This window comes from Crocuta crocuta, unplaced genomic scaffold (genome assembly GCF_008692635.1).
Source record: "Crocuta crocuta isolate KB4526 unplaced genomic scaffold, BGI_CrCroc_1.0 scaffold216, whole genome shotgun sequence".
NCBI classification, from domain to species: Eukaryota; Metazoa; Chordata; class Mammalia; order Carnivora; family Hyaenidae; genus Crocuta; species Crocuta crocuta.
The window spans coordinates 5,951,487-5,976,363 of record NW_027531504.1 but is presented as its reverse complement, the minus strand read 5'-3'; the positions used below and the strand labels follow the sequence as shown (position 1 = coordinate 5,976,363).

The window sequence follows — 24,877 nt, the reverse complement described above, 5'->3', positions numbered from 1 at the left end:
GACAGTTGTTGGTGACAGTTAAAGCAGTCCATGTCCATTGTAGAAGAGGTAGAAGATACAGATAAGCAAAAAGAAAAAACAGAAATCTTATAAGTTCTGGCAATGGATTTTAAAACCATGATTAATGTATTGATATTTCTTCTGATATAGCCTCTCTTTTATAAATGTGTATTTTAGATACCTGGGAATGTTCTTCAAGATAAAACTATACTGCAAACAGCTTTGTAACCCATTTTAAAATTACTTTTTGGGGCACCATGGTGGCTCAGTAGGTGAAGCATCCGACTCTTGATTTTGGCTCAGGTCATGATTTTATTCCTGGTTTGTGAGTTCAATTCCTTCATCAGTCTCTGTGCTGACAGTGTGGAGCCTGCTTGGGATACTTTTCTTTCTGCCCCTACTCTGCTCGCTTTGGCACTCTCAAAAATAAACTTTAAAAAAAACCCACAAAACTTTGTTTTTATGTTAGCAAAGAAATCAACAATATTTTTATATGTCTCTGTATATATGTATGTGTTTTTTTATTGTTGGTTTTTCCTTTTTGCTAGACCATTTAAAAATAAGTCTTTTTATAAAGTAATCCCTACATCCAACATGGGGTTTGAACTCATGAGTCACATGTTCTGCCAAATGAGCCAGCCACTTTTAAAAACTTGAAGCATCTCCCAAGAATTAAGATATAATCCAAATTACCACATTTACATAAATTAACAGTAAACTTCCAATATCATGTAAATACTTAGTTCTCCATATTTAGAATTTTTTTTCTGGTTGTCCCTGAAACATCATCTTAGTCATTTTTGCCCTCTAAATGAAGATCCAGCCAAGGTTCACATAGTGCATATGGTTAGAATCCCCATCTTCTCTTCTGTTGCACTGACTTTTGAAGAGACCATATTCTGGGATTTCTCTTACTGTTTCCTTGTGTATCATTAAACATTTTTCTCTAGTCCTTTATTTTCTGTAAACTGGAATTAGTTGTAAAGGTTTAGATTAGTTTTAGATTTTGACAGGGACATATAAGTGGTACTATGTTCTTCATATTGTATCATAGTTTGTTGTATCAGATATAATGTCAGATTGTTCTGTTACTAGTTTTACTGTATGTGGTCACTTGGTTAATGTGATAATAGCCAGCTGTTTCTTTTTTAAAAGTACTTTTTTCTTTTTGCAGTTTCCAAGTAATCTGTGGGGTAGTTTGGTACCATTGGAATATCCTTTTTTTTCAACAGCCTTTTACTTAATTATTTTAATATCCATTCATGCTTTATCAGTTATTTCTTTGGGGACTGCAAAATGGTGAATGTCTGATTCTGTAGTTCCTTTTACATTTATTAGCTGATTTTCTAGAAGAAGAATTTTCCTTCATCAGCTGGGTATCAATTAACTTTATCAGTTAACTATAGTTTCTCAGGCAGATTTCAAACATGCTTTATTTTTCTCTCTACCAGTTTTCAGAGGAAGGAATTGGTATAGGTGCAGTCTTAATTTCTGGCTTAAAGATTTTATAAATGTGGTATTTGGTGCTTTAAAAATATAAATGTAAGTAACTTTCAAGTTGCCCATGCAGTGAATTCAGAAATGTTTACAACTATTTGAAACTAATAATCGGATTCCTTTGTATCTTGGTTTTACTTACGTTTTATGTTCTTAATACATCTAGTAAAAATGATGAAATACTGAAAAGACTCTGAAATATGAAAGAGGTGTGGAAAATTTACATACTCTGTAAACGCTTCTATAAAGATTCTCTTTCAAGCAGTTATTTTGATAGTTTTGCTGTACATACATAATATGTTTAAAAAGTATTTCTAATCCACCTCTGTCATTTGGATGAATTAATTGCCTTTTCAGTGGTTATTAGCTCAGAATGTTTTTGATTTTACTAATTTCTGTATTTTTGCTAAATAGACTGAACATCAAAATACCAAATTTAGGAAAGAGGAGAGGTTCCTTCATAATATTTTTTGTCTTTAGAACTAACCTGGAATTCTAATTTTAGATGCTGGCAGTGTATTTCTTGAATATTACTAATGACTTTCAATTTGAACTCAAGACTTAGAAAAATAATTTCTTTAATCTAGTTTCTGATTGGTAGCTCTTTAGCAACGATGCAGAACATTCCATAATCTTTTGAACAATTCACTGCTTCTAAGAATCAGCTATGCAGCTTCAAAAGTGTAAGATATTTATGTGAGACCTGTTGATTTCACTATTGGAGATCTTAACTGTACCATGTTCTGATTCTAAAATGTAGTTAGATAGCATTTGAAATTTAATTGTACTTAGGATTTTAATCTATAAGTGGATTCAAAGAATTGAAGAGAAAAAATGGGAATTGATAATGACCAATTTCATTTTCATGCCCCACTGCATGATATCCATCAATTACTTGTGGACATAGTCTTTCACCTTAACCATTCTGGAAAAAAACATTTGGGGATATTTTTGCTTTTTACAAAATGTTTGGCTTTTGAGTCGGGGTACATAATGGTATGACTATAGTATATTTGCCAGAATTATGGCCCATGTAAGAGATGAAGAATTGTGATATGTTTTGTTTAAAAATTGCTCTGAGTCTTTAGCCAGTATTCTTATGCTTGGAAATGAATGATTCTTAGAATATTTGGGTTCTTGGTTCCCAGGAAAGATTTTTGGATTCATGGGAGAAATTTGAAGTTATATCTGGAGGTCAGGAGATTGTGGCTTGTCTGTTCCATCATGGACTGAGCAGCTATAAGTATATTGCAGCTGAAAAAGATTGAGATACATGTTGAGATACACTTTTTAAAGGATCTTATCCTATTTATTACCTTCTAGTTTGAGGGTGTTCCTTTGAATACTTTTATTTGCCTCTTGTATCTTCACTATTCTGGTTAAAAGTAATTGATATACATTTAAGTATTTGTGGAGTATAAAACTGACCTTAGTAGATGGTGCTACAATATTTCATTTCTTTGTAAACTCAGTATATAGATCCAAAATATATTTCCAAACAGAAAATAAGCCAAAGAAGCTTCTGTGATGCTTAAGTATCCCTAAATTGACATAGGACGGCCCCTTTGTGTCTTTGTAGCAGATCAGAGATGCTAGATGTTGGCACACAGGTAGCTGTTGCGGTAGTAAGTAATCATAACTTGACAATGACCAAGGACTCACAGCACTTGGAGACATTAATTTAGGGGCATAGTCTAGAGCAGTTATGTTAACTTTATAAAGAGCCATGTAATAAATATTTTAGGCCAAGTGTTACTTCTGCTTTTGTAGCATGCAAGTACGTACCTATGGACAGTATGTACACAAATACACATAGTTGTGCAGTAAAATTTTATTTACAAAATATGTACCAGTCTGGATTTGCCTGCAAGCCATAGTTTCAGGAAAATAGGAGTAATCTTGAAGGCATCACTTTATACTGAATATAATTTATACTGATCACTGAGTTGTGAACTGTGCATTCAGTATTGCTAGTTGTGTGAAAGTTACAACTTTTTGAAAGATTTTCATTTGAAAACAGTTACTATTTTTGAAAGGTGCTGCTTAAAGGGAGTCAGTGGATCTTCTCATTTCCCAGATACTGAATAAAAAATATTTGTTAACCCTGGCAATTTTAAAATATGAGCCATCTCCTTCAAAGAGCATCGCCTCTTACATATATATACAATTAGGAAAAATCCTGCAAAAGCACGTAATATTTTATATTTTGATGAAGGTGTATGTACATTTCCAGGTCAAGTTTTTGCCGTAGTACTTACCCTGTTGATGAAGTTAAACGTTAATTTTCAGTGTGGTCTTTTGAAGTCTCTCAGAGTAACCTCAAGTGGAAGGGTGATTTTTTTTTCCCCACTGCTTGGTTTCTAGGACTCTCTTTTGACTTCTCCGTTTTTTTCTTTTTGTGTTATTTTTGTGTGGCAAAGTTTTAGTTTCTTTGACTGTGAATGAAATCTCATTTGAGGATTTTAAGAATCTTAAAAAAGTTTAACTTGATTTGGCTTGATTGTAAGTGTGACTAGTATTTCAGAAGCTTTGCTGATGTTTAAAGAAGTTGAATGTGTGACATTTTAATATAAAATGTCTTAGTATATTTCTATCTCTCTCAGCTTTTATGCTAATCTGCTGTTTCTTAAGTGACTAATACTTAAATGACTAATACTATGCTGTACATACTATAAAGGCGAACGGCTGCTTGGAGAACTACAAGTGAAGAAAAGAAAGCATTAGATCAAGCTAGTGAAGAGATTTGGAATGATTTTCGAGAAGCTGCAGAAGCACATCGACAAGTTAGAAAATATGTGATGAGCTGGATCAAGCCTGGGATGACAATGATAGAAATCTGGTAAAAGGAATATATTTTTGTAATAATGTGATAAAAATAAATTTTTTTAAGTCCTAACTCTCCAGTTGTAATGTTTGGGTTCCCTTACTACTTTGCTAAAACTTAAAGTGAGGGTTCTAGAAATATCTTCAGAGCTCTTATACTATAAATGTAATGAGGAAACTGTTAAGAGGACATTTATACCTCAGACACCCTATTTTGTACTTTGTACACTTATATGTGCAAATGCACACATTACTCTGATTCTTATTTTCTGCTTGGAAGTCTGTTACTTTGCCATCTGGCAATCGCATTAAAATTATTGGTCACAAAACACAATGCAGTGAAGAAACCAATAAAAGTAATTTTTCTCTGGTTTTCCTTCTGAGTAGTAATTAGGTGTAAAAGGCAACAGTTCTCTAATTCAGACATTTTTTAAAATGTGCAACATTGAGCAAATAAAATGTAATATTTATATTAGCCTAAGTGGAGAAGCTCACTTCCTAGTAACTAAGTTAAAAGTGGATTGTGTGATTCTGTTTCTCCAGATTTCTAGTGTAGTTAAATATTTTAAATCTTTGGTTGTTTAGCAATGAGCTGCTATTTTCATAGCATCAGAGAACTATTACTTAATCACATCCAGGAATTTTTCAGATTACTCCCAAAAAGTAATTTAAGAGTTTTAGTTTAGTTTATTCTCTGGACCTGAAGACCTTTAAAGTTTATAAGTATAAAAATGTAAATATATTTTTTGAATAGTGAAAAGTTGGAAGACTGTTCACGAAAACTAATTAAAGAGAATGGATTAAATGCAGGCCTGGCATTTCCTACTGGATGTTCTCTTAATAACTGTGCTGCCCATTATACTCCAAATGCTGGTGACACAACAGTATTACAGTATGATGACATCTGTAAGATAGACTTTGGAACACATATAAGTGGTGAGTTCTTGGAAATAATCCCATAATCCTACCTCCCTCTTCCCCTCCCCCACCCCCCCAAAAGTAGTCTTTCCTCTGTTAGATGGGGCTCAAGTACTTGAACTTCCTGATTTTCTTCTTTATCCCTCACTTTTCAGTAGAATTGTGTTGAGCCAGATTTTGAGATTTACTTTTAAGTATTCTACTAAATGGAGTATAATGCAAACCATTGGGTGGTTGAGGTTTATAACTCTTCGTATCAAGATGAGAAGAAATTAATATTCTTTATCTCCTCATGTTGTTTCAGAAATTTATCCGTTATAACAACAGAAAACATTTACTTAGAACCTTTAAGTTTACTAACCTTTGTATACTTGCTACCTTATCTAAATTCTACCCCCAGACCTTGTTGAGTACCTTTTATCTCACTTAAGTAAGAAAAATAAAGCTCAGATAAAGTACTTACCTGAGGTTTTGCTAAATTGCAAAAGCTGCATGAAGGTCTGTAGACCTCTACATTTCCTCTGCCAACAGTACTGTTCCTTAGTCCCCCAGGTTTTTCTCTTTTTGATTTGTTTCTGTTGATATTTTTGCTTATCTGCCTGGGTTGGTACTATATTGGTGTTATCTTGAAATGTTACATACTGACCCTGGAATTAGTCTTTGCATTCTGAAACTTTTATATAACTTATTTATACTTTTTTTTCACTTTGATTGTGAATGCTGTCCAGGTACTAGGACTGCTGCCTTCATTTGAACCCATCATTTTATTTGCCTGTTAACTAGGCAGGCTAATAAAATAGATGGCAATAAAGTAGACAAATTGACTAGCTGATATATCAACTAAAGAAGAATTTTCTCTTTCAGGTAGGATTATTGACTGTGCTTTTACTGTTACTTTTAATCCCAAATATGATACATTATTAAAAGCTGTAAAAGATGCCACTAACACTGGAATAAAGGTATGTGAACTGGAAGCACAATTTCATTCAACATATTTTGAGCATTTTATAGCCTGTTTAAGGTCTTTGGGTTATGTAAGACTGATCCACTGCCTTTTGGGTTTTAAGTGGGCAATTGTAGTATGATATACCAAAGGCTTTTATAAAGGAAGTTATACTATACAAAGCAGTTTATCTAATTGTCCTTTATTTTAGAATACTAATAAATTGCAATAAAATTATGTATTTGGAGTAACAAGGTATGTATGTCATTTTGTTTTTAGTGTGCTGGAATTGATGTCCGTCTGTGTGATGTTGGTGAGGCCATCCAAGAAGTTATGGAATCCTATGAGGTTGAAATAGATGGGAAGACATATCAAGGTATGTTTTTTAAAAATGTATATTATTTTAAAATACATATGACCTCTTGCAGAATTAATTTTGCAAAGTAGTGTTGAATGCTTTCTTCATCTCCTAGGAATATAAAGAGGGAAAACCGGGAAATTGACTTCCTCATATTAGGAAAACTGTGGTCACTAAGTGGGAACTCTTGCCAAGCTACTGTGATAGCTGATAAGATACCCAGGGATTTATCCATGGTTGGCCAAAATGCAGGTTTTCTGTGACTAAGTCAAGTTGAGGCTCAGGAGAGAAGCTAGAAACTTTGTCCATTGATGAGCCTTTTGCCCTTTTTTTTAGTTCAGAGTTTAGAGTCTAGTTAATTCCTTGTGTGTCTTTTCTTTAATCTTTATTCCCTTTGTCTCTTGGTCTTTCCCAGCCACTGCCTTAGGTACACAGTCCCAGCATCACCTGTGCTTTGTGCTGCTTTCCCAGCTCTCAGGGTCTGACCACTGTCCTCCTTCCTAATCTGTGCTGTTTTTTGTTTTTTGTTTTTTGTTTTTTTTTAATTTATTTTTGAGCGAGAGACAGCATGAGCAGGGGAGGGTCAGAGAGAGAGGGAGACAGAGAATCTGAAACAGGCTCCAGGCTCTGAGCTGGCTGTCAGCACAGAGCCCGACGCGGGGCTCGAACCCACGAACTGTGAGATCATGACCTGAGCCGAAGTTGGACACTTAACCGACTGAGCCACCCAGGCGCCCCTGTGCTCACTGTTCTCTAACTGCTGTTCTGATAACTTTCTTAGGGAGTATTTCCTATGTTTCCTTTAACCAATTCCTGTCTCTCCCTTATAGTCATCTGAGCAGGGACATTCATGCCTCCTTGACCTCAGTAAATTCATATCATTTAGCATTCTTTGGGTGACCTTGTTGATACTGATAAACTACGGTGTTACTACCAACTGCAGAAGGTGTTCTTCCTCTGCAACCTGATGGTGTCTGTCCTTGTTGCTCACAAGTCCTTAATCCTGTGAGCATCAGTGCAAATCATTTAATTTGTGCAGTACAATTAATTGTCATTGTCTCATTGTTGTAGAGCTGAAAAAACCTTGCTACCTAATTCTGCCTTAAAAGAAAGGCAGCTTGTACTAAGAATTCTAGCACTGCAGAGGTAGATTTTTTTACACCATTTTTATTGTGGAATACTACTGAAAATACACGCAACATAAAGATTCAGTTAAACAATTGTGAAAGCTATGTCATTTTTTCCCTTGAGAAATAGAATATTGTCAGCATTCCAAAGGCCCTTCAATACTATATACCCTTTTGAATTATAGCAGTCTTCCTCTAGCAAACCACTGTCTTGAGTGCTAAAGTATTTACATTTGTTTTTCTTTATGTCTTTATTATCTAACTCTGCATCCTTAAACAACAGTTTAATTGTGCTTAACTTTGATCTATATAATAATAAAACAGTATGTAATAATTGTGCTTGTTCTTTTTTCTTTGTTTTGTTGGTTGTTCAGTGTATCCCCAACCTTTCAGTTTTATTGTTGAGTAGTGTTCCATTGTGTGAATGTACCATAAATTATTCTGTAGTCGGTCTCAGGGCCTTGGAGTAGTTTAGATTTTTATAATAAACATTTGGAATGTGCTATAATTGTAAATTTTAAGATTTTAATTAGGGTTTGCAAAGGGTTGGGAGAAAGGGAGGTGCATGCATCCTATTGTATAGGCCGGAACTCTCTGGAATTTTCTATACCCTGGTGGCAGTCCTGCTAGAATCATTTTTTGTCCTGGGATCTTCAAGCACTAGGACTGGAAGTCCAGCCCCTTTGTCAGCTGAAGAGAAAAGTATGAATTGGTTTGTGAAAAAAATAAAAAATGTAAGGTTTTATGTCCTATCATTTTGACACAGTATCCTCATTTTCACATTACCTTTTGGTCCATAACCATAAAAATATTTTTTATATTCGTAATCATTGTGTACATGGCATTTTATAACTTTTTATTAACAATACCTCCTTAAGGGCACTTGGTTGGCTTAGTCCAAGAAGTGTGAGACTTTATCTCGAGGTTATGGGTTTGAGCCCCATGTTGGGTTTAGATATTACTTAAAAAAAAAAATTAAAACTTCAAAAATGAACAAAAAACAATACCTCCTTAGATGGACCCCCATTGTTACCTCATCACATAGTTTATTCTTTTATCATCATCTCCCTTTACTCCCTTCTAGTTTTTAATATATTGCAATTAACATCTTTTCCACTAGTTTTCTAGTTTAACTATGCCAATGTGAAGTTATGTAGCAGTGCCATATCATTTTTAAATCAATGCTTGAACTCTGCGTCAGAAAGCCAAGAGATCTGTTTGTGCTTCTGAAATCCTCGAATAACGATTTTCCTATTATGCCAGTGAAACCAATCCGTAACCTAAATGGACATTCAATTGGGCCATATAGAATACATGCTGGGAAAACAGTGCCCATCGTGAAAGGAGGAGAGGCTACCAGAATGGAGGTATGTATGCCATACATACAAGTGTTTATTGTGAAGCATTTTGATTTTTTTTTTTCCAAACTAAAGTTAATAATGGTTGAGTATTTGGTATGTTGAGCAGAGTTAACTTGCCATCTGTACTGGTGTGTGTGAGTATGCAAATTGTATCTGGTCAGGCCAGGGCTTCCAGCTGTAGAACTTCGGTATGTCAAAGGATTGTTCATTCAACACTTAATGAATATTTACTAAGCATCTCTTAGATGCCAGTTTCTTTAGTAGTCACTGAGGATGTAGTAGTGAACAAAATAAAATTCCCTACCTGTATAAAGCCTACATTCTAATAGGATAACATAGACTAAAAAGTGTTAAGGAGATAAAGCAGGGAAGGGGTGGATAATGACTGCCAGGGGTTGTTTCATGTTTCTTACATGAAGTAAATAATACCTCAGCCTGAAGTTAACAAATGGCAGTTTTAATTCTGAATTTTTCTTCTGTCCCCTTGACCTTACATATTATTTAGGAAGGAGAAGTATATGCCATTGAAACCTTTGGAAGCACAGGAAAAGGTGTTGTTCATGATGATATGGAATGTTCACATTATATGAAAAATTTTGATGTTGGACATGTGCCAATTAGGTAAGAAACTGTTGTTTTTATATGAGTATTAAGTTTCTTTTCCCAGCTGGTAGCATTTTAAAAAATTTGACATTCACAGTGATACATTCATTAATGTACAATTCTATAGCCTACCAGTAAGCTGTGTGGATTTTTATAATACAACAAGGAAATTGGCCTGTTAAAAATCTTAACTGAGATGAAAGTGATACAGACAAGTATTCTCTTCAGATCCAGTTTCTAATAATTGTAATACTTTCAGAGAGAATCATTTTGCTGGCATTTCTAGGTTTTTGTTCTTAATATTTTCCTATTCATAACTTTCTTTTTTTACCTTTATTTCCCCCTTAAACTTTTTGAAGAAGATGGTTGAAGGATAGATTTATACCTCCTTTATGTGCAGGTCTTTCAGTTTGATGTAAAAAAAAGGAAATGAGCACCCTAATACTGTCAATGAGTCTTTACTGGGAATTTAACACACACATGTGTAGACTCATAAGTAAACACGTAAGATAGTCTTCAGCAGGTCTCCCGTTCAGCTGCCATCTATAATTAGGTATGGGGCTGTTGTACATTCTGATTATTGAATGTTGAAAGAGGCAACAAAAGTTTTTTGAAGTTAATTACTGAGTAAAACCACAGCTACCATATGAGTTTTCCTTAATGGGGAAAATGAGTTGGTAACTGTTTAGCCATCTGTTAATTTTGGATTTTCTCCTCTTAGGCTTCCAAGAACGAAACACTTGTTAAATGTCATCAATGAAAACTTTGGCACCCTTGCCTTCTGCCGCAGATGGCTGGATCGCCTGGGAGAAAGTAAATACTTGATGGCTCTGAAGAATCTGTGTGACTTGGGCATTGTAGATCCATATCCACCATTATGTGACATTAAAGGATCATATACGGCACAGTTTGAACATACCATACTGTTGCGTCCAACGTGTAAAGAAGTTGTCAGCAGAGGAGATGACTATTAAACTTAGTCCAAAGCCGCCTCAACATCTTTTATTTTCTAAGCTTTGTTGGAATACATATACCAGAATTAATTTGCAACATGTTGTTTAACAGTGGACCTATGTAATGCTTTTATCCATGTTTAAAAAGGAAGGACTTTGATCAAATGCAAACCATCTAATGTAATTAGCCAAGGAAAAAGCTTTCAGGATTTCCAAATGTTAACTGTTTTTCCTGTCTAGGAAATGCTATAAAGCTCAAATTAGTTAGGAATGACTTCGACATTTTTTTGTTTTGAATACCTAAGAAGAGATGCTTTTCAGATATTTATATTGCCATATTCTTAATTGAATGCTCTGAATGACTACATCCAGTTCTGCACCTATACCCTCTGGTATTGCTTTTTAACCTTCCTGGAATCCATTTTCTAAAAAATAAAGACATTTTCAGATCTGAGAGCTACATTTGAATGTCTGTGGTTATAATTCTGCACAGGAAATAGCTAAACTTAATAACATAGGGAATGTAGAGCCTTTTATCTGGATTGTAGACCTCTACACTGAAACTTTTCTTCTGACATAATAGCTAAAACAAGATCTATACATGCCTAATGTGGGAAAATCTTCATAAATTAATATGAATTTTAGGGATAGTTTGCTTTTATTTTTACAGCCATATTAGTCTTTGTCTTTCATTTTTTCCCCTGCCATTATGAAGATTAATTGAAACATGACCTAATAGTAACATTGTACCAACTTGAAACCTTGATTTAGTAAATCTTCAGTATTTAGATTCTTTATCCAGTGGTAGTATTTATCAGGAAATGTATTCCGCTTACTCAGCAAACCAAAAGGGCATTTAAAACTACAAATACTAGAACTGGAAAACTTCCCATATTGGCTCTTGCTCTAGTTAGAAAAGTTAAATTGAATTATTAGGCTTTTCCATTAATGAACCAAATTCACCCTGCCCCTCAACTGGCTTGAATTCAAAACTATGGGTGGCATTTCAGGAAGTGAGGTTACAGTAACCCTAATTATGGCAGCTAAGTGCATAAGTTGAATGTAAGATGCCTAACATTTACATGTTTGAATTGAGTCCCACTACAGATTCTTGGACAAATTGCCTGAATTCTTTGTAACTGATTTGTTGGGAATGTTCCAACACAATTTCAAAATGTTTATGTACCAAGGTAAAGCCTTAATTTGTATATGCTTTAGCACAAGAAGATTCACTGCCTCTGGGATGCTGTTTAGTTTGTATTTTAATGTTCTTCTCATAGGAAGAAAAACTGGATTTCTGTACTTAGATCATTTACTATATATACAGCATTAGAGCTATAAATGAAATGTTATTGGATAAACTAGTTTTCAGTTATATGAGCCATGTTTATTATGGTGCTAATGTTCGATAGCTACTTTCAGATTATTTTTTCCATTTTCTGTGATGTGCTAGTGGCAGAGCTCACCAACTCATGCTTAGACATGTTTCAGGGCGTGGGCCCTCCAGCTAGTTCATTTGGGGTTCTGAATCCATACTTTGATGTGTTTTGGTGGGAGATACAAAGTATCTCAATTTCTAAGCTCAAGAGTTTTATAATTTACCCTGTGAGTGAAGAATATTGGAGTTTTATAAGACCTCTTTTGCAGTAGAGATTTCAAATCAGTTCTGACATCCAAGCTCTCCTCCCAGTAACTTGTGTGCAGTAGCATTGCTGCACACCCCTGGAATAGCTGGAATATGATCTTGTAAATAGGAAAGCTGTCACTTAAAAAAATTGTATTGTTTACCTACTAGCCATGTATCTCTTGAAATCATTTTGTTATGTTTACAATGATGTACCTTATTAGTAACAAATTATTAGTTGATGTTTAACAAATAGTGCCTTTAGTAAATTATTTTACAACCAAAACACGTTGTTTTTTGTTAGATCAACTTAGCCGAATGCAGAAATCTACACTGAGGTGTACAATAAGAAATCTTAAGTTTCTGTTCATTGGCTAGGTTTTGGTTTTGTAAATTTAATACATTTTTTATATCCATTTTAGGTTTATAGCAAAATTGTGCATCAAATACAGAGTTCCCATATACCCCCCCTTGACCTCACACACACACAGCCTTCCCCCTAGGTTTTAGTTTTGAAGGATTAAAAAATAAAAGGGTCACTTTCTTTCTCATATATTTTTATAGTGAAATAAGTACTGAAACATCTGTACCATTCATTACAAACAGCAAATCTTCCAGAGTTGTTTTTAAATTATCTCCCTAAAGTCAGGTGCTAAAGTGTATAGCAGTTCACTAAAGTAATCCTTGAAATTAAAAAAGGCTAGACTCAGGTATCTTGACCACATAAATCTTTAATGAGGTATAATTATGTTAACAGTTGAGGTAACAATTTGCATAGGTATTTAAATGAACAATTTTAAACTTTAGCCATTTAAAACTCAGGCTGTATTTTGGTATAAATGATTTGTCTGTTCAGTGATAAATTCTCATTGCACTTCATGATCAGCTGCCCCAATGACTTGCTCTCTGAAATTTAAGGAAAATTTGCTAAAAGAGGTCCTTTTCAAGCTTATACTTAATAGATGAACACCAACAGAAAACAGCATCCTATAGGATATTACCTTTCATGAAGATTTCAACCTACCAGCAAACTTAGAATAAATGATCTTCCAGTGGTTAACACTGAGCTAAGATGTGAAAGAGCTGATCTATAGAGGTTAGTGGATAAGTTAGCAGCAGTAGGATTTTAAAGAGATCTAGTAAGATTATTTGGGAAGAACAAAGAGTATTTCATAGTATATTTATAATAAAATTGAAATTTAGATAAATTTTTAAAAGGGGCCAAGTGTTTGAATATCTGAGGTTCCTAGTCTTCACATAATCGAAGCAAGAGTAAGTAATCCAAGCCTTTAGTTATTTAATGAGATGCTGAACATATTGCCCAGTTGTCAATTTTGAACAATTATCTTCTCTGTCCTAAGCAATTTTTTCCTCTTCAAGACTTACTTTTTTCTAAACTAAAAATCTCAAGATATGATAGAGTACAAAGCTTTTAAGAGATCTAATATTAAACACAAAATAAACTCATATCCAAGTTAACCTGTACTTGCTTACCATAGTGCACTGCTGAATTTAGATTTTTGATAAGACTGCTTTATTAGAATCTGAACAAACCTGTTTGCTGCCAAACAAATCATTGTAAGTCCAAGCCATCATTGTTTTCATGTCTACAGTACTGAAGTAATTTAAATATACTGTTTATAAAGCTGTCCTTTTCATTTGTATAAAGTTTGACTATGCCAATTAAAGAACAATTATTAAAACTTAATAATTTTTGGAAAAAATGACGTTCCATTAGCTGAAGTAATGTCTGTTCTGAGTCCTGTAACACACAAAGCCTTAGGAATGTCAATTAGTGTGACTGATGAGTATTTAGGTAATATCTTGGTATTTCACAGTGGATATAGTAGTTTAGCTCCCTTCAAGGGGCAAAGGTAACTTCAGTATACAAATTGCCTGAATTTTTTTTTTTGTAGGACTATTAGTGAAGACTAATTTCCACCTAATAAGAATTTGTATAGAAAATACCTACAAAAGATAAATAAAAAATGTATAAAATGATGCCACCTCAACTTCAGTAAAAGATTGCACAAATTCATGATCTGAGCCAATTAAGACATCATAATATAAAAGAGGTAATGCCAGTTTGAAGTAAACACTGAAAGTTTAAAACTCCCAAGTTCTTGAAAAAGTTTAGTTAATTGCTGTCACTGATATACACGCTTATGCTCATTTTGTCTCTGTAATGAAACAAGTTTGTTGTAGATACAAAATGTATAAACAGTGTGCACGGATTCCTAAGTAAAAAATTAAAACAAGCTCAAAATTATAAGCCCTTTAAAAAAGTATAGATAAAATCACAAGAAGAAAGCCCCACTGTCTTTGGATCAGCTAAGGATTTCATTAGAAGAGGTATCAGCTTCTTCATTGGGATGTTGGCTACCAGACAGGAGTTCTGGAGGCAAGAGTTTAGAATGTCCATTCTCAGTAACTCGCTGGGTATAAAACAAGATATAAGCTTGGGCCTTGCATACTTCATCCATAGTGCACATGCTTAGCTTGGAATCATTGCAGTGTACCCAGAACCCTAGAGTGAAGCACAGAAATATACCTTAATGTTTATGAAGGAATTTTAGAAGTTTTTAGTATAAATTAAAATGTATTTAAAGGCACTAGTTTCAGTGAGAATTATCTTTGAATGGAAAATAGCCAACTCATTTCTTTTAATGGGAACTATAGTTAGGGCAGTATGTTACTCTGGATTGATCTACCTTTATTCTATAAGTAATATGAAGTTAAAGAATCTGATTGGTTCACCTGACACAATCTTTAATTCCAGGTATAATCTTAACCAGTTAACGTTTTTGCTACTAACCTACTGTAAAGCGAACAGTGTACAATTCACTCTTGGTAGTTTATTGTTAAATTAATTGCATTGATGGATTATGTGGGCTTTTTGTCCATGTGTCTTTTGTGTTTGTTTTGTGTAGGGTTAGGGGAAATGGTATGAATGGGGAGGCTCAGTCTTTGTTCAAAAGTAGGTAAGGAAGGGGAAATAAAAAAAAGGAAACATAAATCACTTGCTATCTATGCAGACTCTCCTTGATGGTCCATGGAGGCAAAAATTGAAAGTGAGTTTTGTTAAAACCAAAACTTAGAGTTCTAAATATCTGTGATCTCCAGTTTATTAGATGGTCTGTTCTCTAGCAAAATTAACTAGATGAAACCAGTACACAGAGGATTTGCCCTTAGAAATGGGCCTGGAATAGAAGATGGCACTTAGGGCGCCTGGGTGCTCAGTCGGTTAAGTGTCCGATTTCAGCTTAGGTCATGATCTCACAGTTCATAAATTCAAGCCCTGCGTTGGGCTCTGTGCTGACAGCTGGGAGCCTGAAGCCTGCTTCGGATTCTTTGTCTCCCTCTTTCTCTGCCCTCCCTCACTGGTGCTCTGTCTCTATCTCAAAAATAAACAAACATGAAAAAAAATTATTAAAAAAAGATAGCACTGAATTAATGTGACTATCCTTGTTTCCTACTGCTACAGCCTTGGAAGTCAAAACTCCTACAATCCTGCAGAAAATGTCAGTTTTCTGCACAAACCCTGTTTTTTTATGTACAGAAATATTCTTGAAAGAAAACAAAAGGTCAAGTGACTTCACGTAAGATCATTTAGTGGCCAATTTAGAAATTGTAAAGTCTAAACTCCAGCATCCAAATTTGATCTAAGATAAAATACTTTTCCCCATCTACCCATCTATATACCTCCTTCAGAATTATAGCAGTAGGCAGTGTAGTGTCCTGAGCCAAATCCTTTCCCATGGTGCATTACTACAGCAGATAAATCATAGATAAAACATTCTGGTCTGAGGGATTTCAGGGATTCCCTGCAGCAATAAGGCTCCATGTTTAAGATTTCTTCAAAGCCAACATGAACACCAATTTTCTCTCGGTTATTACGTCCTGACCACCTGTGAACAAACCAGGGTAAAATTATTAAAAAAAAAAATCAAGGGAGTATAACCATGTACTAGGTTCAGACAGTCATCATAGAAGGTCTCAGTATAAATACAAAGTATCATATATAAAATAATGTAAATATAAAATCCTTTCAATGTTGAAGTTGGTTATAAATGGAAGAATTGAGGCTTATTAAATAGGTCTGGTCAGGTTTTAAAGTATTTGCTTTCTGTAGTCAGATGATAATATAGGAAGAAGATTAATATAGGAAAGAAATTATGGCCCTATGGCAGTTTCCCCCTTATAATGGATTAATTCAAGGTACCAACAGGTTTTTAATTTTTTATTTATTACCTTTTACAGATTTATTTTTTTTAAGTTTATTTATTTATTTTGAGAGAGACTGAGAGTTAGCAGAGTAGGAGCAGAAATAGGGAAAGAGAATCCTAGGCAGGCTCCACACTGTCAGCACAGAGTCCAACATGGGGCTGGAACCCATGACTCGGATCATGACCTGAGCTGAAATCAAGAGATGGATGCCCAACTGACTGAGCCACCCAGGCACCCCTAAAGATTTTAAGTAATCTCTATATCCAACACGGGTCTTGGACTCAACCCCAAGACCAAGAGTTGCAGGCTCCACCAAATGACCCAGCCAGGTGCCCCCAAAAATGGGTTTTAATTCTCTATTGCCTTTTCATACTATAAGAGGGATACCCTAGAAGCTAGAGTTTGTACTTGGGAGACATACTTTGGATCCTTCTTGACCGGATGTGGAGGAAAAAAACAGAACAAAACCTCTAATTCCTCAGAACACTCAGAGCTCTTAAAAAAATATATATACACATATATATATATAAAAAGGAACTGTGACCCTTCCTTGTAAGTCAGCCCAATACTCATTAGGGGCAGAACTCAAACAATGCCTCTGTACTGTCATTTTCTCAATCTGTTGGTCATCCTTTTCAGTACTGGATCAAAAAATGGCAAACAATGTTTTTATCATACAGAGTATGAGCTGATGCTACAAGGGAAGATAGTGTAATATATGGTTCTTTGGAGGGATTATAATACAGCTTGGAGTACTGTGGTACAGAGACAAAAGAAAGGCATAGATGAAAATATGATAGCATTAAAGTACTAAAACATGAGATTATGATAAATAATGGTAGAGAAGGGAGAAAGGAGTATAGACTTTTTTGTGAAGTCAAAATATGTGCATATGCTATTAGTACAATATAAAATGGTCTGGAACTAAAGGTGAGACTTGCAAATTAGATTATCTGCTGGACTAAGAGTCATATCCCAGTTCTTCACCATGAAATGTACTGAAGATCCTACATCCAGTGCACCTTTAACTAGTCAGGATGGAAGGCCAAGCATGTAAAAAAAAAAAAAAAAGGAAGGGGGGAGGACTTGCTTAACACAAGTTCCTATAATTTTTATTCACAAGTTTATGTTTCTTTTACTTTACCATAATATTCAAACCTTACATTATTTAATAATGCTAAATAATACTTGTATGCCATCTAAATAGACAATTGATTCCTATTGATAAGTTTGGCACCCAGTTTTTTTCTGCTGATACAGTAAAATGGTGTCACCTGGGTGGCTCAGTCAGTTTTGTGTCCAACTCTCAATGTCAGCTCAAGTCATGATCTTGAGGGTTGTGAGTTCGAGCCCTATTTTGGGCTCTGCACTGACAGTGCAGGGATTCTCTCTCTGCACTGACAGTGCTTGGGATTCTCTCTCTCTGCCCCACTCATACTCTCTCTCAAAATAAATAAAAAGCTTAAAAAAATACAGTAAAATGATAACAAGATAACACTATGCCCCAAGTTCGCAGTGGTTTAAAGAGAAGGGAGAGAACAAAGTGGGAGGCACATGTGAAGGGCCCTTAAGGTACTAGAAATGTTCCATTTCTTAGCTTTTTCAGAGGCTCCTATATGCCCCTCTCCAATCCCATTCTCCCTTTTATCTTTTATATATCCTATATATTTTGTACACTAGCAAATATAACAGTGCTTTTTGAACAGATGAAGAAAAAGGAGAAAGACAAAGTGGTAAAGGCAGCATAAACAAAATCTCTGAATCAGAAACCTCTGAAGGGTCAAAAATGTTTTGGGCAGAAGATGAAAAGGGATAGAGTCAAGCAGGCTTAACTCTAAACAAAGCTTCAAATACCAGGTTAAAGCAGCAATTATGAAGAACAGGAAGTTCTTCAACAATTTATAGTAGCAGATTCAGTACCAAATTAAGTAACAAAAATTAAAGTCCTTTCAGTTCTTTTTTTACAGAATCTCATTTATCCCCATGCTCCCTGGCCCTGGAATACACTATTAACCTCCTAACTAATCCTCCGGTTTCCATTCTACTTGATTTTATGCACAATGGCAGTCTCACCTGACTTCACAACACCTTTTGTTGTACACCCTTCCCTGTTCCTCCATACCTTTGTTCATGTTGCTCCCTTATGCTAAAGTGCTCCATAGTTGTTGCCCAAAAATATTTATTAAGTGAATGAATATTTTTGGCCAACTGCTATGCAAAAGAACTTGGTCTGCACCTTCAGATACAAGAATAAAATAGACAATGTCCCTGTTGTTACTGAGCTTCAGTTCCACTGGCAGAGTAAGAGAACTAGGTGATGGGTTCTGCCATTTCAGCAGAAATAAGGTGGTACTACCTTTTTTTTTTTAAGAGAGAGAGCTTGAACATGGGTGAGGGACAGAGGGAGAGAGAATCTTAAGTGCATGGAGTCGGATGCAGGGATCGATCCTACAACCCTAGGTTCATGACCTGAGCCAAGATCAAGGGTCAGACACTTAACTGAATGGGCTGCCCAGGTTCCCTGAGTGGTGCTACCTTTAAATAGGATGGTCCGGGAAATCTGCTCTAAAGAGATGACATATAAACTGAAATTTGAATAATATAAAGACCCCTATGCCACTAGAGAGACTTTAGGAACATCAGTTAACGCCCTCTTCCAAGTCTCTGATAAATCAATTTATATGTAATTTGTGATACTTAGTATTTCTATTTCACCACTACTTCTGTGCATGCCTAATTATAGTCTTGAGGAAAGGAATCTACTTTATATTCCCCAAAGAATATAGAACAACATCTTGCATTAACCAGCACTCACATGTTATTTGTTGACTGTACCTTTAACAGCTTCAATACGTTATTGAAGTGAAGTAACTGACCAGAGTTAACAGTATCTCTGGGAAGTAGGACTGAGAGGAGAGAGGTACTTACTTCGGGCTTTTACTCTACCTTCTGTAAGGTTTGAATTTTTTTTAATGTTTTATTTACTTTTGAGAGAGAGAGAGAGAGAGAGACAGACAGACAGTGTGAACAGGGGAGGGTCAGAGAGAGAGGGAAACACAGAATCTGAAGCAGGCTCCAGGCTCTGAGCTAGCTGTCAGCACAGAGCCTGACACGGGGCTCAAACCCACAAGCCGTGAGATCATGACTTGAGCTGAAGTCGGACGCTTAACCGACTGAGCCACCCAGGTTTGAATTTTTAAAAAATTATTATTTTAATTATTAAAAAACCTTTACATTTTTTAAATGTTTCTTTATTTTTGAAGGACAGAGAGACAGGGTGCGAGCAGGAGAGGAGCAGAGAGAGAGGGAGACCCAGAATCTGAAGCACGTTCTAGGCTCTGAGCTGTCGGCACAGAGCCCTACACGGGACTCAAACTCCTGAACCATGAGATCATAACCTGAGTTGACATTGGATGCTTAACTAACTGAGCCACCCAGGCATCCCAATTATTAAAAAAACTTTAAAACAAGCAAAACCCAATATGTATGAAAAACATGGTCTCAGTAGTTTTCAAATCACAGCACATAAAGTCATTTAAGAGAAGAAGCAGCTCTAAGGTTAACATGGTTATTATGAAGTATGAAACCATATGCTCTGCTTAACCAACAGTTTTGCAAACTAACTCACCTGTTTAAACATATTTCTGAACACTAGAGGTTTTTTTCATTTTTGTTAACCCCTCTTAATTGAACTTACTTTTCTAAGAATGAAGCAATTGGGCCAAATCCTCTAAGTTATAAATTAAAAACTTTTATACCTAAAATATGCTGGATGAGTATTTTAAACTCTATAAGCAGAAGCTTACATGGAGAATAATATTACTGAGCAGACCAAAATGGGAGGGGTCTACTCATTAGCAAAGCATTCTACAAGAGAAGCTAATCAGAAGTTTAGTTATTGAATATGGTGTTTACTGGTCAAGGCTAGAGATAATGACAGGATATTTTTGTCTTTAAAAAAAAAAGCAGAAGTAGGGGTGCCTAGGTGGCTCAGTCAGTGAAGCATCCGACTCTCAATTTTAGCTCAACTTATGATCTCACAGTTCCTGAGATTGAGTCCCACATCAGGCTCTGTGCTGACAGTGTGGAGCCTGCTTGGGATTCTCTCTCTCTGCCCCATACTCTCTCTCAAATAAATAAACATTTAAAAAATAAATACATAAATAAATTTAGAAGTAGGTAGATGTTAAATCGTCTACTAGCCAAGTATATACTACTAAAATTTGATTCATTATATGGGTTAAGTTTTGAAGCACGATAAGCACAAGGAGTGATTAAATTAGAGTATAAATTTGGATGGGTGCCTGGTTGGCTCTGTTGGTATATCATGTGACTCTTGATCTTGGCATTTTTAAGTCCAAGCCCCATGTTGAATGTAGAGATTACTTAAAAATTAAAAATCTTTAAAGCAAACAAACAAATGAAGTGTGTAGTTCTAATACCACTACTACTAACCTGAATCGTTTAAGATGTAGTCGGAGAACCTGAGGTAGGTGACAAATCATAAGCTGTTTTCGTGCTTCTGTGAGTACAACGGATTTTGAGGAAAACCTTCTACGCTTTGCTGTGATATCAAAGACAGAATGGGAATCAAATTTAAAGATAGAAAGAAATGCTGAGTAAATACTTAAGACATGTATTATTAAATATCTTCTCTGTCACAGGCATTGTATTGTGCTAGAGATAAGAACACACTTGCTCTCAAAAAACTTGAAAGTACAAACACACACACACACACAAGAGCGAGTCAAGGTAGACAGATGTACACAATTCAGTACATGATTTAATATAATCCTGCAAATAAGGCAACAGTAAGATATAGTGCTACAATATTTAAAAATGGACTTGGCTATGCCAATTATAGGAAAGGTTAAAACTTTCTTTAAACATACTTTAATATACACTTCCCAAATTCTTAATTTAAATAATTATCATGGTCAGTTCATTTACTGAGGTTAAACAGAATCCCAGTGGGGACAGGTCCTTAATTGCTCAGAACACCCTTCACCCTTCCTGACAAAGCAGTCCTTTATCAGCTCTGTGCCTGAGCTCCCTCAGTGTCTTGCTTTTGCTATTTTAGTACAAATCTTTTTTTTTTTAATCATCTCACCTACTACTTGTAGTCTGGGGGAACCAAACTTTATTTTTTTCTAAATTTTCTTTTTAATGTTTTATTTCTGAGAGAGAGACAGCATGAGCAGGGGAGGGTCAGAGAGAGAGGGAGACACAGAATCTCAAACAGGCTCCAGGCTCTCAGCTAGCTGTCAGCACAGAGCCCTATGCGGGGCTCAAACCCAAGAACCGTGAGATCATGACCTGAGCTGAAGTCAGATGCTTAACTGACTGAGCCACCCAGGAGCCCCAGTACAAATCTTAAATAGGTGGCACTTTAGATTCTTTTTGCTGTCTCCTTTGCTTCTTTAAAGGTCCACCTATGAATTGTACCCTGCAGCTTCAGGCAAGACCACTCTCTATCAGAGTTTGATCTGGATGCCCATGAGCTGTCCTTCAATTTATACAGCACCTCTGACTCCAGTCAAAGCAACAGCTGCTTCTTGTGTAGGAGGTAGAACCAGTCCCCCATGAGGCTGTCCTCTAAGCCGTCTCCACTTGCCACAAGACTTTCCTCCACGTCTCTACTCCTGACATTCAGGAATCCAGCGCTGCTCAATGTCCTGGATCTACATTTGGATTGTCTCCCTGAATATATGGCCCAGGGATAGCTAGATAAGTGATGTCAATTCCCTTACTTATCATTTTAAATACTTGCCTGGATGTATTAAATTAGAATAGCTCTTGTAGGCCTTTATTTGGTAGACTCAGTACACACACAAAAACATGTTATAAAATCATATTCTGCATTCATTCATAATATCTATCTATTCCCAGATTTGGTGATGAAAGCATCTAAGACCATTCACATTTATGTCCAAGAAAGAAAAACTTCACCATTTGAATTTGATAGGTTTATTTTGTTCTAATCTTGTAAATCTTAGGGTTATATACTTATAATAGAGTTCATATTACCCAGCACTCAGAAAATGTTAGTATAAATCATCCTAAGAAAACCATCGATTGATATGACATTTCTTCAATGCTGGAACATCCAGTATTTCTTTTATATTAGTTTAGAAGTTTAGTATCTAAAACCCAAGACTCATTTTTTCCCAGACATGGAAATTAGAGAGAATATTTGAAAATATATGGTATAAACACTAAGATGCTGCATGCACATTGATAGAGAAGATAAAGACACCAGCTAAAGACACAGCAGATCTGTCATGGTTTTATATACAATTTCCCTGGAGGATGATGCTTCCCTTTAACTGAAATGACTATTTCAACCCCCCAGTGCTGGGTTCCTGTGCTCACCTCTATGAGAGAGTTTCTCATAATAGATCCTGATTGTTTCTTCCATTAGGAATGTAAGCACCTTAAAAAGTGTTCTACTTCTATCCATAGCAATTAGAACAATGACTAATAAAGAGACAGTAGATGGTTTTTGACTAAATCTTTGTTTTTATGAAACCAATCTCCATAGCAGCAGTCTCCCTATATATTATTTCCTATTAGATAGCTATGCTTACACACACTTATATGCACATATTATCTATAGATCAATTTTTTGATATGTAGCTAAAAGACTCAGAAAGCAAACAGTATTTTCAGTACTAAATAATATGCTTTCCTTTGACCATTCTCCATTGCTACTTTATTCTGCCTCGCATATTGTTTAAATTTCTTATTTTGTGAATTCTTTTCCCCACAACTGACTAGAAGATAAATTTTTTAAATGTCACCAATAAAGCAAACACATAGTTCACAATGCAAATTATAAAGTGAAAACATCTATCTCAATGTCTTTTAATGAACTACCAAAATTTATTTCCTCAACTACTACTTCAGGAATTTTTTAGCTTCCTCTCATTTGTGTTTCTCTTTGCTACTCTTAGAAAAGCAAAGAGAGTATATAGTCTCTACTTACAGTTACACTGGTCACATACGTAGATTTTTCCTTCTAAAGCTTCAGTTTCTGTGAATTTGGCCAACATTTCAGTAACCAGACATGGCTGGGAAGTAATATCTTTTCCACTGCATTGGTATCTTTCTGGAAATTCCAGTGACAAGTCCCAGAAAGGTTCTATGGTATTTGATTTGTTGTCACATGCAACACATGTAACCTGAAAATAAAAATAATAGTTTTTCAGATACAATCCTTCTGTCCAAACACTTACTCCATTCACTACAGAGGTCAGGAAATTAGTTTTTCTTATGAAACTGCACCATCAGAATCCTGAGTAATCTGTTTTATATTATTTTCATGGATTTTAAAAATTTTAATATTTCCTTTCAATGACTGTCATTAAACCCATTATGTATTGGTGGGCTTTAGCCAGTAGGCATTCAAAAACTCCAAGGCCATTAGTCAGATCTGAATGTAGGTTTAAAAAAAAGAAGACAAGTGTGGTCTCATCTAATTAGGTATACATTCTGTGTGTGTGTGTGTGTGTGTGTGCATGAGACAGAGAGAGACAGAGACAGAAAGAGAGAGAGAAAGAAAGAGAGAGAGAGAGGGAGAGATTTATATGCATTTAATTTGTTTAGATTATTAGACTTGTTCTTTGTCCTTTTTCCTTCCTCATCTTTCACTAATTTTCTCTCCCCGAATCCCTATAACTTCCTAACCACAATAAAAATAAAATACGGTTCATATATTTTTATATATAGTATATTAGTACATATAGATTTTGAAGTCCTAACAACTGATAATTTCAAAAGACAATACATTTAATGTAAATGATGTCATTATACTCTCACTGAAAGCAAACATCACTACGTCAAAATCTTCACCAAATATAGGAACCACAAAGAATATGGGGCAGTTCTGGGGCACCTGGGTGGCTCAGTTGGTTAAGCATCCGACTTCGGTTCAGGTCATGATCTCAGGGTTCGTTGGTTCAAGCCCCGTGTCGGGCTCTGTGGTGACAGCTAGCTCAGAGCCTGGAGCCTGTTTCAGATTCTGTATCTCCCTCTCTCTCTGATCCTCCCCTGCTCACGCGGTCTCTCTCTCTCAGATAAATAAAACATTAAAAAAAAAAGAATATGAGGCGGTTCTAACAACTGACATAGGAAATACAGTAACTGGAAAGGGAAAAAATAATAACTTCAGTGAAACACTAAGCAGGATTTAATGCCAACACTGCACATAAGTGAAGACAGACTCTACAGATCTAGTAATCCCCACATGATTACTAAACTCTTTCATAAAGCTACATTCGTGGAACAGGCAACAAAATAAAGAAGCCACATCTAATGTAGATTTTAGATTTAACAAAATGACACAAAGAAAAGAACACTCTTGGTGTTTGTCTGGGGACTCATTTGGGCCTGGTTTTAGCCTTTTGGGAACAGTTTATTGAAGCAAGTTAAGCATCTAAATCTC

At 35.5% G+C, this 24,877-nt stretch overlaps 2 protein-coding genes across 7 annotated transcripts in view; one reads left to right on the top strand and one right to left on the bottom strand.

The window, feature by feature from the left end:
• METAP2 (methionyl aminopeptidase 2) overlaps nucleotides 1–10,621 on the top strand; it is a 28,699-nt gene extending 18,078 nt beyond the window's left edge. For all 4 annotated transcript variants that reach the window (XM_077772291.1, XM_077772289.1, XM_077772290.1 and 1 more), the window contains 7 exons: nucleotides 4,175–4,336; nucleotides 5,075–5,256; nucleotides 6,103–6,197; nucleotides 6,461–6,557; nucleotides 8,930–9,033; nucleotides 9,533–9,648; nucleotides 10,352–10,621. In XM_077772291.1, the coding sequence (XP_077628417.1) occupies nucleotides 4,175–4,336; nucleotides 5,075–5,256; nucleotides 6,103–6,197; nucleotides 6,461–6,557; nucleotides 8,930–9,033; nucleotides 9,533–9,648; nucleotides 10,352–10,604 (1,009 nt within the window). In that variant the 3' untranslated portion in view covers nucleotides 10,605–10,621. The remainder of the gene's footprint in view (nucleotides 1–4,174; nucleotides 4,337–5,074; nucleotides 5,257–6,102; nucleotides 6,198–6,460; nucleotides 6,558–8,929; nucleotides 9,034–9,532; nucleotides 9,649–10,351) is intronic.
• A 2,309-nt stretch (nucleotides 10,622–12,930) lies between these two features.
• The window catches only part of USP44 (ubiquitin specific peptidase 44), a 56,487-nt gene continuing 44,540 nt past the window's right edge, over nucleotides 12,931–24,877 (bottom strand). For 2 of the 3 annotated variants that reach the window (XM_077772285.1, XM_077772286.1), the window contains exons 3-6: nucleotides 23,420–23,615; nucleotides 20,890–20,998; nucleotides 15,910–16,115; nucleotides 14,468–14,734 (exon numbers count right to left, since the gene is read on the bottom strand). In XM_077772285.1, coding sequence (XP_077628411.1) covers nucleotides 14,535–14,734; nucleotides 15,910–16,115; nucleotides 20,890–20,998; nucleotides 23,420–23,615 — 711 coding nt within the window. In that variant the 3' untranslated portion in view covers nucleotides 14,468–14,534. Of the gene's footprint in view, nucleotides 13,114–14,467; nucleotides 14,735–15,909; nucleotides 16,116–20,889; nucleotides 20,999–23,419; nucleotides 23,616–24,877 lie in introns of those variants that run through there. The other variant, XM_077772287.1, reaches the window with a different exon arrangement.